Genomic DNA, 15,218 nt, shown 5'->3' with positions numbered 1-15,218 from the left:
CCTTTACATGATGATGGCATTGGTCTTCTCCTCATCTCTTCCAATCATCAGACTTCGCTTCCTTCATCAAGTCTGGCGTCCTCTCTGCACCTGCTCCTTGGTCGAACTTCAACCCACCTCCATCCCTACTCCACCTTCAACTCTCGAATTCTTCAGTACCTTTGACATCCTCTCCATCACCAGTGTCTGGGAAGATGTCTCTAATCCTAATCTACAGTGACTCATCCTCTCTGGCAGCAGTTACCAGCGCCACTTCTTCTGCCAGGGGTCTGAGAGCCAAAGATTATTTGTCAAATAAACTTTCTAATGCCTACAGTCTCTCTGTGTGAATCTTTCCAGGTTGAAATGTTTTTATGATGTGAAGCACTTTTAACTACTTTGTTGCTGAAATGTGCTATGTAAATAAACTTGACTTGACCTGCCTCTATAAATATGTCCTTTGAAATTCTGTTGAGAAAAGAAATCCTTTGAGTCACCCTGGGTTAATGCCTACATGTGCACTGTGTGTTGTAAATGTGCTCTCCCCGATCAGACTGGAGGATTACAACTGCGGTTTATTTTAGATCCCTGAGCCTGACAGTAATAAGACGTTTTTCTCCTTTACCTCCTCTAAGGCCATGCTCGTCCCATGAAGCATGCAGCGCCACGCCCTCTGTGCCACTCAGATATAAAATGCCAGGATGTTTTTATTCTCAGGTAGATGAGAACTACCTGATCCCAACACTGATGCACTAGCTGCCAGCTGAGCCCTCCGTGGCTGAGGATGTTTCAAGGTGTCCTGCTTTCCTCAGTGAGCTGGATTCCTCCTTGGTGCCCTCTTTCTTTCTCAGACAGCAGTTTTACAGCAAATCTGAGCTTCTGTCCTACTTGCTTCTGTGTGTTGCCAAAATGCCTTTCATTCCCCAAGTTTCAATCACGTGCTCTGTGTCAGGGCTGACTGGAGATGCATTGTCTAGAAGCAGTGGAGTCACGTCAAAAGTTGCAAGAGAAGACAAAAGGAGTTCAGTCAAGGAGAGACTGGCTTTAAATTTGAAACAACTTGGCAGAAAGAGTCAGCCACAGAGTCATCTGACCACAGCCAGAAGAATTTCTTCAGGGGAGCTGCAGACAAACAAAAGAGATCGATTGTTGCAGGCGTCTCAAACTGATAGCCCTCTTACATCAAGCTCAGGGGAATCTCTTTCAAAGATGGAGAAGCACAAGCTTGTGAAACAAGGTTCGAAAAAGAATGAATCAGTGGTGAAGACCAGATCTAGGAATAACAAAGAGGTGCATTTTACTCTAACACTCACACCTGAAGCTGTTCTGCTGCAGCGGAGAAACAGCGAGAGATACCATCGTTCAGCTGCCAGAAATACTGCAGGTGGTCTCGGTGCTTCTGGAAGCACCACTGATTCTAGAAGACGGAGGCAGCAGTCAGTACCTCAGAGGAACAGCAGAGCAGCCGGTAAGAACAATTCTGATGCTCCACTGGGAGACATAAGCTCAATTGTAAAAATCTCCCTCCTTAATGAGAAACACAAGTATGACGATGTTGAGTATGAGGACGAGGAGGACTTGGGCGTGGATGAGCAGGTGGTGCTGAAATGCACCGAATGGCTGCGTGGGTTGGAGAACACACCCGTAACGGTGGCAAAGAGCTTAAACAGGACAATGAGCAGTTTGAAAAGTTTCTAAAGGGGAATATAAATAATGGTCTTCAAATCTATAAATCATCTCTGTGTCGGTAAATGTCTGTTAGATGTTTGATATTTTTTTTACTTTTTGCACGTATATAACTTCTATTTAATTTACTGGATGCAAAATTTTATGTCGGTTTGAAATTAACATCCTGTGGCAGAGGTCAGCAACCTGTACAATCCAAGAGATATTTTTGCTTTCAAACAATAGAATAGTGAAAACATTTGTACAGCCGCAGTAGACATTAAAGTATCAAATTATAAAAATTAGTATTTGACAGTAACAAGAAGGAATTAATTTACATGAACTGTTGTTGTCTCTTCATGTAAAAGTCTCATATCTCTAATAAAAACATGGATTTATTTTGCTAAAGCTCTAAGGACCCTAAGAGAAGGCAATGGTTGCTTACCTCTGTTATATTGGTTGCCTGGAAACTGAACTAAAATGAAGTTATGACTTTAAAATTGTAGCAGGTTCAGAAATATGACATTATGACTAGAAAAGGACTATTCCTTGGAAACCAAATACTTTCCTGTAAATACTTGATACCTTCTGTGTATATGACCCAGTTACCACTACAAGCCACAGTTCTCAGAAAAAAAATTATGTACAGTGTAGTTTGTGATTTATCAGGTCATTTTTTTCTATTTGTTTTGTTATTTTGTTGTAAAGTACTATGTAAACAAAATAAAATCTATCCTTCAGAACAATATGCCTTTGGTGTCAACATACAAGGCAGCTGTTAGTTTGAGTATCTTTTTTCTTTGCTTTTTATTGAGATACTCTCAATCAAATTCAACTTCAAATACCTTTAGTTGTTTTCTCCCCGTGACGTTTACCAATGCCAGCTGATCAAGTTGATTCATGTACCTCTTGTGATATTACTGACCTAAATATACACAATGGAAAAATAAAAAATTCACCTTAAAAACATTGCATTTTGTAAATTTCATTCTCCGTTGCTCCTCTTCATTTTTTCTGATAATGTAAATTAAAAAAGAAAAAAGACTGAATGCAAGTTCAAACATAAGTGTTAGGGTCAACAAATCTCTCAAAGGGGTGCTGTTGTGGCGCAGGGGTTGAGCACAACCCCTGCGCCTTAGTCCTTGATGTGGCTGTCGCAGGCTTGATTCCTGGCCTGGAGGTCTTTACTGCATGTCTTCCCCCTTCTCTCATTACCTACTTTCCTGTCAATTCACTATCAAATAAGGGCCACTAGAGACAATGAAACCTTAAAAAATGCTCTCAAAGCATTTGAGTGGAGGAGTGAAGGCAAAAAAAAAATATGTCTGGATTTTGTACAGCTTGCATTAAAAAGTCAAGTGAAGTTATTTATTAAATATGTGTAAATCAATACAGTATAAATATGACAGGTTTCAAGCAGAAATTTCAGACAAGGCAAAGATAAAAAGATAATTATTTTAACTATTTAAAGTTTAAATAAATTACAACTGTTATGCTGCTCCCTTTTCTCCTTACTCCAGAATTGGCAATTAGGAATTTCAAAATACAGACCTCAATATTTCATGGACTAGAATCTTGAAAAAGTAGGTTCCACATGATAAATAAATCTAGGAAGTCATGAAAATGCAGTGATGTTGGCTTTTCAAATTAAAGTTTCAGAATAAACATGAAAATAAACGTGTCCATACTTAATTGAATACATTGTAGATATATTCACAAATAGAGCTGCGCCAATTATGAAAATTGGATTGTCATCCTTCCAAAATAAAGCTTAGACAAACCTTTAAAAAATAAGAGGTTTCAGTATTTCATTGTTTAGATTATTCAAAACGAAGGTCACAAAGTTAATTGAGCCAGTGACGAAAAGGAGATTAAATAAAATCACACAATCTCTTCCACATAAAAGTTACCAAAGAACTTCAACCAGGCACGAAAAGATATTCTATGTACCTTTAAAAAAAAGCCTACAAATGTTTTTCAGTCATTTTCCAGATAAGTTCCAGCTGAAAATAGGTTTAAGTCATCCAAACAGATCCAAACAACCCAGACAAAAAAAAAAAAATTCATTATGCTTTTGGGCATAATGAATGTTCATCAATTTTTTTAGGAATGTTTCTAGTATTTTAATTTTTACTAAAACCTGTGAACATAAAATGTTTTTTCAAGACAGCGGAAGTTATTCAATTACAATCATATTCTGATTCAAACTTTCTCAATAGGTTTCCCTGAGTATATATGCAAATAATACCGTTTTAAATCTGTTCTGTGTGAATTCAAGTTTTTGTGGGACCTCAAAGCCAGAAGCAAGCTCTAAGAAGCCAATACAGTTTGTTTGTGCCTTAGGCCGGCCATGTGTTTCACTAAAATCTGCAAATAGCTCATCACATGGATTTACTATTATTTTAAAGAACTTTATGCTGTTTTCATATTCAAAAGGAAAGCAGGGTAAGTGTGGATTATGCCCATATTTTCTTCTTTGCTGTAATCAATCCCTGTAATCAGCTTTGTGAGGAATTAGATGCTGGCTTGCCTCTTGTCAGACACTCCCTCCTTCCCCTGTCAGGTGTGCTAAGCATCAGCTTATCAGCCACAGAGTCATATGTTACAACATGTGTGTTTGGTGTGAGTGCGTCACTCAGTGGCATACCACGTGAGCTGTTAAACAAATTTATTTATTTTTTCCTTTCAAAATTTTTAACAACTAAAGACAAAAGAAAGAAATATATTATAGAATAAACTTAAAACAATTTTCTCTATCTGGTAAAAATCCCAATAAATATAAACGAACAGATAGGTTGGCATCACTTCCATCGGTTGATTCGCAGCAGCTGCACATAAGCCAGCGCCATGCAGACAGCAATGATTCCCAGCAGAGCCACCTCATTCTTCCAGAATCCCCACACAGAGTAGTCAATGTCCATACTTTTCAGAAATACCTCTCCTGGGACTCTACAGCACAGGGAAGAGAATATTGTTTTCACTGAGAGGACATTACTGTGGGTTGCAATCGAACCATTGCATTCACACTCACATGGTATTGTTGCTGTAGAAAATCTGGCCTTTCATCTCGTTGATGTATACAGCCTAGGAAAGAAAAAAATGGTCGGGCTGAATTATTACATTATCCCTTAAACACCTTTTGTTTGTTTAGTATCTTTATTGCATACGGTTAAAGTGTGATTTTTCACATTTAGACATTATAACCACAAGCTTCAAAGTATTTTGTAGTTACTTAGTGATATAGACCTACACAAAGTAATGCATCATTGTAAAGTGACAAGAAATGGATGCATTTTTTTAGCATTATGAACAAATTAAATCTGTAAATTGCTGTATGCATCTGTCCTCGGCCCCCATGCCCATTTAGGAAGTCACCTGATTAGTAAGTCGAGTGTGTCTGTGCACATTTCACTCTCAGTCTCTGTTTAACTATAGACTGCCTGAAGTCTTGCAGCAAGTTTATGGACATCAGTGGTTCGGTGGGGAAAGTAGCTGTTCTGTAACCGGAAAGTTGTGGTTTCGATTCCAGCTTTCTCCCGTCATGTCACTGTGACCTTGGGCAAGACACTTAACTCTAAAATATCCACAGATCTCTGTATAGGAATGTGTGTGTTTATGAGAGTGACTGGGTGAATGGAGCTCTACGATAGAGCGTTGAGTTGTCAATGTAAGTAGAAAAGTGGTCAGTCTTGCAAAGAAGAATGCTCTTTGTTCACAACATGTGAACAAGAAAAGAGCCTCTCCACACTGGTAAGGCTAATCATCTGGCACCTTCATCCTGAACAATCTCCACTTTAAAACATGGTGGTGGCAGCTTTACACATCATATTCATTTGATTAAAAGTCTAGATATATATCAAATTGATAATTTAGGGTAAGATTGGAAATTTTTGTTTTGACATACTGAATGTCAGTATTTAAACTGGTAGAGATTCACTCTAAATGGTGTACTTGCAGGAAAAGGTGATTCCACTAAGTATTGACTCGGTGGGGTGTTGCTATGCACCCCACCGAGTATGCAGGGCACACTTTTCAGATTTTCTATTTGTAAAAACAGTTTGAAACAATATGTTTTTCTTATGTGTCACAGCTATGCATTATTTGGTGCTAGTCTAATATATTAAATCAATAAAATACACCAAAGTCTGTAGCTGTAACAAGTGAAAAATGTCAAGGAGTAGGAATACTTTTGAAAAACACTATATCTTACATTTAGCCCATAATTGAAAATACTGATCCATTTCAACCAAGACAACCAACTCAGCATGGAGTTGAGATTGACGAGAAAACCACCAAAAACCTACAACAGAAAAAGGACGAGATAAGATCAGGAGTGCCAAAGAAGAAAAATAAATCGTACAATGTTCAGAAATCAATGTTAATAGATATCTTGAACATTTCTGTGCATATGTCCTGGAATCATACCATCATGAAGACAAACGGGAGGGCAATCAGGATGTTAGCCATTGCGAATGTAGATACGGAGGCGGAGACCAGGAAAGCAAGGCTGACTCCTGCCAAGCTGACCAGAGACAGGGTCAGGGAAAAGCAGAGGAAGGCCACAAAATCTGTCTTCAGTGCTGAAAACAGACAAGAGCAGGTAAACATGCACGTTCTGCTACAAACCAAACAGAATTTTAGAAATGACAGTAAAACGTGATTAGATCCATTTATTGTAAAGAACTATAACTAAGCATCTTATCTCATATAAAAAAAACTTTTATCTTACCCTGGTTCAAAATGAACAGTTAATTGCATTTTTGTGTAGCCATATGAAATGTACGGGTGACTCTGTGATAGAGTCCAGATGAAGTCATACAAAATGAAATGTGCAAAGTGATTGCAGTCACGGAGGGACATGTGCTTACATCACTCTCCTTGTGTTAATGGGGGTTACATTGACAGAAAGGTGCCTGCAACAAACAGGTCCATGTCTATTCTGCCCAACACAATGTGAGAAGTTTAGATGCAGTGAAAATATTTTAAGACATTCAAGATTGTCCAGCAGATCCTGGAGCATGTCCCTCTGGGGACTATTTCAGAGTTCCCACCAGTGCAGAGATGAATGTTTTGAAAGCAGGGTGTGAGGTGATCAGAGGATTTTAACACACCAGCATCTAAAAGGGAAGATAACAAAGAATCCACTTCTCTGCTAGACAGACACTTAAAGGACAAACTGAAATTCTCCAGGCACAGCAGGAAGAGTCAACAGATGACTGGTGAAATGTAAATTCTCCAATGATCTCTTCTTCTATTCTTTTAGTCAACTGGAAAATCATTTTGTTTGAAGAAAAGAAGACAAACACTGCTAAAAGTTTTGAACAGGAAGGATCTACAGTAAAACACCGAGTATTTTGATCATTTATTTTATAAAAGGTGTTTTATAAAATAAACATAAATGATAAAACAACAACACAAAACATTTGCACTGGTAAAACGTTTTGCTATGACTGTCAATCCATATAAATGAAGATTTAAATATAGAATAAAACAACTACATTTAAAAACCGTAAACATTTAATTTAAAACTCAAAGTTTCAAATTTGAGCCTTTGTCTATTCTTAACAACTTGCAGAAGTAGATTTTTAACATGAATTCTTACTCTCTAAATATTTACAATTTCAAGAATGTGAACAGATTAATAACTGGTGTATGTACTCTGTGTGTATACTTGCTCAGATGTGAGTACATTACCCATCATGTAGTAGGCAATGGCTGAAAACACCAAGATGGGGATGATGCGGTTGGGGATGAGATCAGCAAAGATCTTGGACAAGAAGTAGACAGAGGTTCTGTAATATCCACTGGAGTTCTCATGACTGTAGATTAAAAATAATAAAAATAAATATGAAATAAAATAAAGAGTTTCAATTAAAATTACCTAAATACTATTTTTATGACATCTTTTCCAGATCTTTTGTAAACTAAAGTGTGAGTTTGTTTATATTTTTAGTTTGCTTTGTAAATGAATGAAAATGTTAACGATAATAAAATTGTTTGTAGATGTGGTAACTAGACTGCATATTTTACAAAACTATTTATTGAATTAATGGAATCTTCATTCTTAGCATTATAAACAAATGTCTCAAGAAAAAAAATAAAAAAAGAATAACTAAACATGACATGAAACCTTCATACTCAGTAGGAAAAGGGGCAGGAAGAAGCCAATGCTCATCAAATCCTGCCCCCATGTGACTCACCCAGCATACACACATTATATATTTCAGACTAGAATATTACAGACACACCACTGTTGCCCTAGAGGATATTACTGGGCAGCATCAGATAATTGTTTGGCAAAAAATAAATAAATAAATAAAAAAGCTACAAATAATACCCCAAAGCATTATTAAGACATAGCAGCTTTATTTTGAAGAACGTGGGAAACCAGAATGGGAAGAAAATGATACCCTGATCTCAATGTCCTGAAATAATTCACATTAAACATTTTATTGCTGCTTACATGAAGATTGCCCTTTCGTTGATAAAGAGTTCGACAGCAGAAAGATTCCCAAAAACCATGTTTATGATGAGGAAGAAGAAAGCGCCACTCCTGATTAACGAGACAGATGAAAAACAATTTAACATTGACACATCATTTCAACATGATGGTTTGTTATTTATTCAGTTAAATGTTTAATTTTCTACTTTGTGTTCAAAATCTTTAAACTATGCAATTTTACTTTATAAACCTGTGAGGCATCATCTCAACTTTATTATTTCCTGTTTATTTATTTACTACTCATGGCCAAAACATGCATGAAATTTACTTCATAGTCACAATAAAATTAATTTAAAAAAAAAAACCCTGCCATGTTTATTTTCATAACATGCGAGTTAAAATGGATCCTTCAGAAGTGCAGGTTGCACATTGTTTATACCTGTTCTGCAAACCCTCTGGCAGAGTCAGAGGCATCTGGAAGTAAATAAGTCCCACCAGAATGGCAAAAAAGATATTGAGAACCAGCTGGGCGTATGAGGTCTGCGGATTCCTGAGAAGGTTCAGCACTGTTCTTCCACACACCACACGCATCTGTCTCACACACACAACAGCGTTATCTTTTTATGACCATGACTGGGTTCAATCAGCAGATAAGCAAGCACAATCACATAACAGGTGAATGACGTGTCATAACTTTGTTTTCATAACATCTTAATTGATTGGAACAGAACATCTGTCAGTCATTAAACTGAGGTTGAGGGTCTTTTGAATAATAAAAAAAAGAAGACAGATGCTGTTGTGCATTGTTGCATTTCTCAAACACAGATCTGCTGACCTGATAGAGGAAGGATGTGTTGTAGTTGGCTGCCTCTTCTTTTCTGTTGTCCGTATCAGTAATGCTCTGGTTCACCTGGTCCAGTTCCTGCATTATGTTCTGGTACATGCCAGATTCACGATACTCCATCGCTAACCAGTTCTTGCCCTCCTCTTAGAAATTAAAGACATGAGTGCTAAGTTAAAGACAAATACTGTATATACATACATCCTTTAATTTACTAGGAATGTTTTATTTAGAGTCAATTTCTCTTTTGCAACAGAGTCCTCGTAAGAAAGACCTGTTATAAACATCCAGAGCGCACACACAATGGAAAAATACAACACCAGTGCTAAATACAATGGTGAGCTGTCAATAAGATAGAAGACATACAGAAAATATTAAAAATTATACATGTCCAAAAAAACTTGTTTAGTGAGGCAATAAGGAGCAGAGACACAGTCCTATTAAAACTACTTTTTTAGATTGTTTTAAAATGTGTTTAAAGAGAGTAGGGAGTGCTTGCTATAACAGTAAAACACAATTTTCAGGAGAAAATAATCAATTCATCCATCCATCCATCCATCCATTTTCTGTCCACTCTTGTCCCTAGTGGGATCAGAAGGGGTTCTGGTGCCTATCTCCAGTGAACGTTTCGGGCGAGACACCCTGGACAGGTCGCCAGTCTGTCACAGAGACAAACAGGACAAACAACCATGCACACACACCTACGGAGAATTTAGAGAGACCAATTAACCTGACAGTCATGTTTTTGGACTGTAGGAGGAAGTCCAAGTACCGAGTACCTGGAGAGAACACACATATACACAGGGAGAACATGCAAACTCTATGCAGAAAAACCCCGGGACGGGAATCAAACCCAGCACCTTCTTGCTGCAAGGCAACAGCACTATCAATGCTTTACTGCGTACAATTGCATTTAAAAAAATAATATACTGTGGTATTTTTTGTATATTTTATCATCATCTTATTAGTGATCAGTCACTAGATTTTAGAGCATTTTGCTCAATAAATTCACTGCAAGGTCAACACAAATAAGACTACTCATCCTTTGAAACTGACTGAAAATACATGAACCTCCATTATGCTCCTGTCTTAATCACACCCAGTTTAACAATAAAGTTTAATATGAAGTTCAGCTCACTTTACCTGCAGTTTTTGGATAGCAAAATATCAGTAATCTTTAGCAGATTAGCAGACAATTATCTATTTAAAAAGATGATGGCATTTGATTATACATACACAACCTACAGAAAAATTAGGTTTATTTAGCCTGCCGCTGTATTTTCTTTATTGTTGATGTTTTATTTCCAAAATATCTGGTCAATTTTTAACATTTACATAGTGAATGGACAGGAAAGTGGGTAATGAGAGAGGGGACAAAGGTCATCAGACCGGGACTTGAACCTGTGACAGCCACATCGAGGACTAAGGAATCCATATGTGGAACGCACCCCAACTTTTAACATTTTATAACACAAAAACACAGTGGGGCAACTGGTGGTTTAAAATACAGTAATTAGTTTGACTTGTCTGTTTCCTTTCTCAAAATTAGATACGCTTTGAGCATAATATGATTTTGATGTTTTGAATAAATTACCTGCAGTCTGTGGTTGCTTTCTGGATGTTGCCTCTCCGTTTGTGATATCCATGAAGAAATCAGCAGGGTTGTTAAAAGGCTCAATTTGATACCCTGTCCAAAAACAAGCCAGGTTTTTTAAATGACACGATATTCTTGTACAACTTTGTTTTTGTTTTTTTTTTGCGCAGCTTGTTTGTGTTTATGTTACATACCGATGTCTGTAAAATATTCCAGAGCATGGTCTGCTGCCCCTGCGTACACAATCTCTCCTTTATGCATCAGAGTGAGGTGGTCAAACTGCTTGAAGATGGAGTAGCGTGGTTGGTGGATGGAGAAGATTACAGTTTTACCTCTTCTGGACAGTCTGGACACATGTTGAAGTGTTACCACAAAATCAAAACAGGAGACATATGGGCATTTGCTTTGTAGCAGGTACAAATAGCAGAAAATGGTTTCTGCTATTTGTAGCATCTAGCATAATGCTACATACTGCTTCAGTGTCTCATTGGCTTTATAGCATGTGAGGATGCATTGTCAATGGGTTGATGTGTTATAACTTGGTCATACTTGGACAGCAGACCAATGATGCAGTTTGCAGTGTTGGAATCCAGTCCTGTTGTTGGCTCGTCCAGAAACAACAGAGAGGGAGAAGTTATGAGCTCCATCCCGATGCTGCACCTTTTCCTCTCCCCTCCTGATACGCCTCGCAGAAACTCAGTTCCTATCTGTGTTCATATGTACAAACACACACATGCACGCACTCAAAAACTGTCAGCAGATAAGGAGCAACATAAAATGTTTCTATGATCTTTATTTTTTTATTTTTATTTTTTTTGTCAAACTTTAACTTTTTGGATTTTATGTGTTGGACTAACAAAGTATAACAAAATTATGCAAAGGATGAAAAGTGAACTGTATTTTAAAAGTAAGCATTAGAAAATGAAGTTATAATTGTATTCAGACCATCTGAATACAAACATATTATACTCACACCACCTGCTGAAGCTGCAGGTGGTGTGAGTTTCTCAGCCAGTGCACATCTCAAAAAATAAAAGGTCAACGGGAGAGACAATTAACGCACAAATTTAGAACTGGATTCAACTTCTCCACAGAAATTCTCAAAAATTCTCAAACTGAATAAAATGGTTTGGTCATTAGCAGGACCTTTTTCCAGAGTTTGACCATTTGCTGAAAAGGTAATTTGGCCATTTAATTTGGATCGATATTTTTTCAACAAAAGAGTTTTAACATTTTCAGATAAGATCCATAGCACCCATAGAGGTGCTTCGCAAAGCAATACAAATTGTGTTGTTTTTACCTTAACAATTTTAGCATGATTCCATTGTATTGGAAAATGAATAAAGGTCACTGACACTCATTATATGTACTGATTGCACTGACAAAAGACCTGTTTAGAGTACTGTTACTAGATAGCTAAACAACGTTGGCAAGAGCTGTATTCTGGTTTCATAGCCTCATTAAAAATCATAAATCATAAAGCAAAGAAAGATAAGAATTTGTTAAATGCAAAACACCTGGGTTAGGAATGACCTAAGAACATTGTTTATCCACTCATAAAGATATGGGACTTCTGGCAGTTTGTTACAGCACTCTGCATAAATTATTTCGTTCCTATAAAAGCCTTCAGGGAGCAATAAGATGTTGAAGTATTATTTCAAATGTTATTTTAAAGTGAGCTATATGCTGCAAAATCTACTTGTGCATAAAGCTCTGTACCTTAGTGTCGGCACAGTCCACAAGGCCCAGGTCTTGCAGGATGGAATTCACTCTTTCCTGTTTATCAGCAGAGGAGTAATATTTTGGGTTGAGACGCAGGTTGGCACTGAAGAGAAGGTTCTCCCTCACACTTAGAGTGCCCATCACGATGTCATCCTAAGACAAAATCAAAAAGATAACGTAGGAAAACAAACATTATTAGGTAGGGAACTTTGCATGTGTGTTTTCCTACCTGTACCACATAAGCAGAGCTGAGCCTGAGTTCAGAAGTGACAGGTTTGCCGTTCACTTGGACTGTTCCTTGGCGCAGTCCAGCTGGATCTTTTCTACCTGCTATGACATCTAGAAGTCTGTGCACAGAACATAAAACTTATTTTTATAATTCATGCACAACTGAATTGCATTTGTAACAATGTACTTGAATGAAAACTTCTTACGATGTTTTACCACTTCCTGTGGCTCCCATGATAGCATTCATCCCTGGTCTCATGATGCCACTACAAAACATATGCAAGTTCTACTTTTTTAAGGTACACTTTATTAATTAATATTACTACAATTTCACAGACAACAACCAAAAAATATTTGGTGATATCACATTTAATACATATATATATGCATGTGATATTTACATGAATGTAACCCAACCACTTTTACCCCTTCCCTGAAAATATTTAACACATCAAGCAAATAGAAATATAATATAATATATTTTTAACTCTTTTTTTTTTATGTGACATGATTATCTACAGTATGTTTAAATATTAGATAGTTTTGTGATGAGTTCTACTTCTTTTGTTTGTTTAAAAAAACATTTCAGGTCAATGAATCAATAAAAATGAGCAACATAGACCTTTTGTTATTTATTTTACAGATAGGAATTAAAAGAGCACTATAATCAACAATGTCTAAATGTTATGTAGCATTGTAATATAATATAATATAATATAATATAATATAATATAATATAATATAATATAATATAATATAATATAATATAATATAATATAATATAATAGCTGTTGCCGTGCAGCAAGAAGGTTCTGGGTTCGATTCCCGGCCCCGGTCTTTCTGCATGGAGTTTGCATGTTCTCCCTGTGCATGCGTGGGTTTTCTCCGGGTACTCCGGTTTCCTCCCACAGTCCAAAAAACATGACTGTCAGGTTAATTGGTCTGTCTAAATTGCCCCTAGGTGTGTGTGTGTGTGTGTGCGCATGGTTGTGTGTCTGTGTTGCCCTGCGACAGACTGGCGACCTGTCCAGGATGTACCCCGCCTCTCGCCCGGAACGTTAGCTGGAGATAGGCACCAGCACCCCTCCCGACCCCACTGAGGGACAAGGGTGTTCAGAAAATGGATGGATGGATGGATAATATAATATAATTTTCCTCTGCCTCTCGCCTGTTGACAAGATGTAGGCACCAGCACCCGCCTAACCCAATGGGATAAGGCTGTAAGAAAATGGATGGACGGATGGATAGTATAATTTTCATTAATTTTCCTACGTGCTCTGAATCTGCTTTAGATTTGGGTGGAATGGAAACCTGACTGACAGCAATGAATGTTCCTGGATTTAACCTGGATCTAATTTTTATATACAGGGCCTAAGGATGATATTTGTTATGATTTAAAACTAGATAAAATAAACAAGATGTACAGTAAAACCACCAAGCAAGCAGTAACAAATAGAAACAAAATATATAGAAATGTAAAAACAAGGATAAATTCAAATACATGAGTGATGGTGCCATGAGCTTGTAAATTAACGTTCTCAAATGTTAAGAATCTGGTCTTACCTTACATCTTTGAGAATTTGTTTTTCAGGACCTATCTTTCGGCAGAACTTCTTCTCTTGAACACAGTAATGCAGCCTGGTGAAAGCAACAGTCGGCCCGGGTTCCTGGAAGCAAGCTTCAATATAAGAATCTGCCTGCTCGCCCTTGGTCATCTTCACACTCTGCAAACTTAGACAAATATGAAGGAAAAGTGCAAAAAGTAGACTTAGGTTTGAAAAAGCAGCTGAAGAACAGTCTGATGCAGAAACTCATGCAGGATGACAAAAAGACAGTTGAAGCAGTTTGATAAAAAGTGTTACTCAGGGAGACTTTTGGACTTCCCATGTCTTCAGCCTATATATCTGAGGACAAACAGGGACATGGCATTGAACTTTCCCCTCTGCCTCTCAACAGTAATTATGCATAGAAGGCAATAAAGGCTGTTAGTTAAACAGTTAATGATTACAACTCAGTGACTGTACCTGGCTGACTGCAGCTTAACTAGAAAAGCCTTTCTAATACACTAAGATATTTAGTGTGTTAACACTAAGAAACAAAACTGGATTTGGTTGAAAAAAAACCCAGCATGTTTGGACAGAAGATAATGATCTGTGGCCAAAAATCTCTTGTATTATAATGTATTGTAAAGGTATGTGCAATCTTTTAAGGTTTTTTATATGGACATTTGATTTATGATGATTTAAAACATTTGTGTTTCATTGGGATTTTTTGTGATAGAAAAACCTAATGTACACGTGAAGTGATAAGGATAATCATAACTTTCAAAATGTTTTAAAAAAGGAAAATTCCTCCCCCATTATGCCCTAATTAATTACAATTTTGAACAAATGTTGGTGATTTTTCAAAAATATTTTCATAATGGATATTTAACAAGTCATATAAGAAATGACTTATTCATGTATCTCCAATTATAATAAATTTTTTATACATTGATATAAACTATATTTTTTTATTTATGAAATATTGTCTCTCCAATTAAGCATTAGTAAAATGAGTAATTGAATTAACTCTTGTGAAACAGTTGGTTGGCAAAATTTTTTTTGAGGTGAAATATTTAAACAGATGTTTTATTTTTTATTTATTTATCATTTCCTTTATTTAACCAGGTAAACCCAGGTGAAAGTAGTTTTAAATTCTTGGGGGTACTATGACAAAAGTAATTAGATATCCATTTTCTATACACC

The 15,218-nt window shown here is 36.8% G+C and overlaps 2 protein-coding genes across 3 annotated transcripts; one reads left to right on the top strand and one right to left on the bottom strand.

The window, feature by feature from the left end:
• Nucleotides 1–1,156: 1,156 nt before the first annotated feature.
• Nucleotides 1,157–1,859, top strand: LOC106941724 (proline-rich protein 18-like). The gene has a single exon (XM_015024826.1). It carries the CDS (start codon nucleotides 1,189–1,191, stop codon nucleotides 1,675–1,677), a length of 489 nt encoding a protein of 162 aa, XP_014880312.1. The 5' UTR covers nucleotides 1,157–1,188; the 3' UTR covers nucleotides 1,678–1,859.
• Nucleotides 1,860–4,295: 2,436 nt separating this feature from the next.
• abcg2b (ATP-binding cassette, sub-family G (WHITE), member 2b) lies at nucleotides 4,296–14,302 on the bottom strand. Of its 2 annotated transcripts, XM_015024824.1 has the most exons (15): nucleotides 14,035–14,300; nucleotides 12,678–12,737; nucleotides 12,473–12,590; nucleotides 12,241–12,396; nucleotides 11,071–11,228; nucleotides 10,716–10,867; nucleotides 10,528–10,614; nucleotides 8,922–9,076; nucleotides 8,526–8,677; nucleotides 8,108–8,197; nucleotides 7,339–7,463; nucleotides 6,070–6,224; nucleotides 5,855–5,944; nucleotides 4,676–4,728; nucleotides 4,296–4,593 (listed from the first exon to the last, which is right to left on the bottom strand). In XM_015024824.1, the coding sequence occupies exons 1-15, from the start codon at nucleotides 14,184–14,186 to the stop codon at nucleotides 4,446–4,448; spliced, it is 1,851 nt and encodes a 616-aa protein (XP_014880310.1). In that variant the 5' UTR covers nucleotides 14,187–14,300; the 3' UTR covers nucleotides 4,296–4,445. The 2 variants fall into 2 exon arrangements, with proteins under 2 accessions (XP_014880310.1, XP_014880311.1); XM_015024825.1 differs by lacking the exons at nucleotides 4,296–4,593; nucleotides 4,676–4,728; nucleotides 5,855–5,944 and adding an exon at nucleotides 6,562–6,761 and having other exon boundaries at nucleotides 6,140–6,224; nucleotides 14,035–14,302.
• Between the last annotated feature and the right edge of the window lie 916 nt (nucleotides 14,303–15,218).

The sequence above is a fragment of the Poecilia latipinna genome, unplaced genomic scaffold, assembly GCF_001443285.1.
Source record: "Poecilia latipinna isolate Pla-1442-1.1 unplaced genomic scaffold, P_latipinna-1.0 Scaffold3827, whole genome shotgun sequence".
Taxonomy (NCBI): Eukaryota; Metazoa; Chordata; class Actinopteri; order Cyprinodontiformes; family Poeciliidae; genus Poecilia; species Poecilia latipinna.
The sequence above is the reverse complement of the archived record's forward strand: the minus strand, read 5'-3'. Positions and strand labels throughout refer to the sequence as shown.

Bases quoted from the DNA above. Each gene is read 5' to 3' on its own strand.
- LOC106941724 (XM_015024826.1), top strand. From the start codon at position 1,189: ATGGAGAAGCACAAGCTTGTGAAACAAGGTTCGAAAAAGAATGAATCA.
- abcg2b (XM_015024824.1), bottom strand. From the start codon at position 14,186: ATGACCAAGGGCGAGCAGGCAGATTCTTATATTGAAGCTTGCTTCCAG. The intron at 12,397-12,472 runs GTAGGAAAACAC...ATTTTGTCTTAG, and splicing joins GCTCTGCTTATGTGGTACAG to GATGACATCGTGATGGGCAC. The intron at 8,678-8,921 runs GTCAGCAGATCT...TGTGTGAGACAG, and splicing joins ACACATCCTTCCTCTATCAG to ATGCGTGTGGTGTGTGGAAG.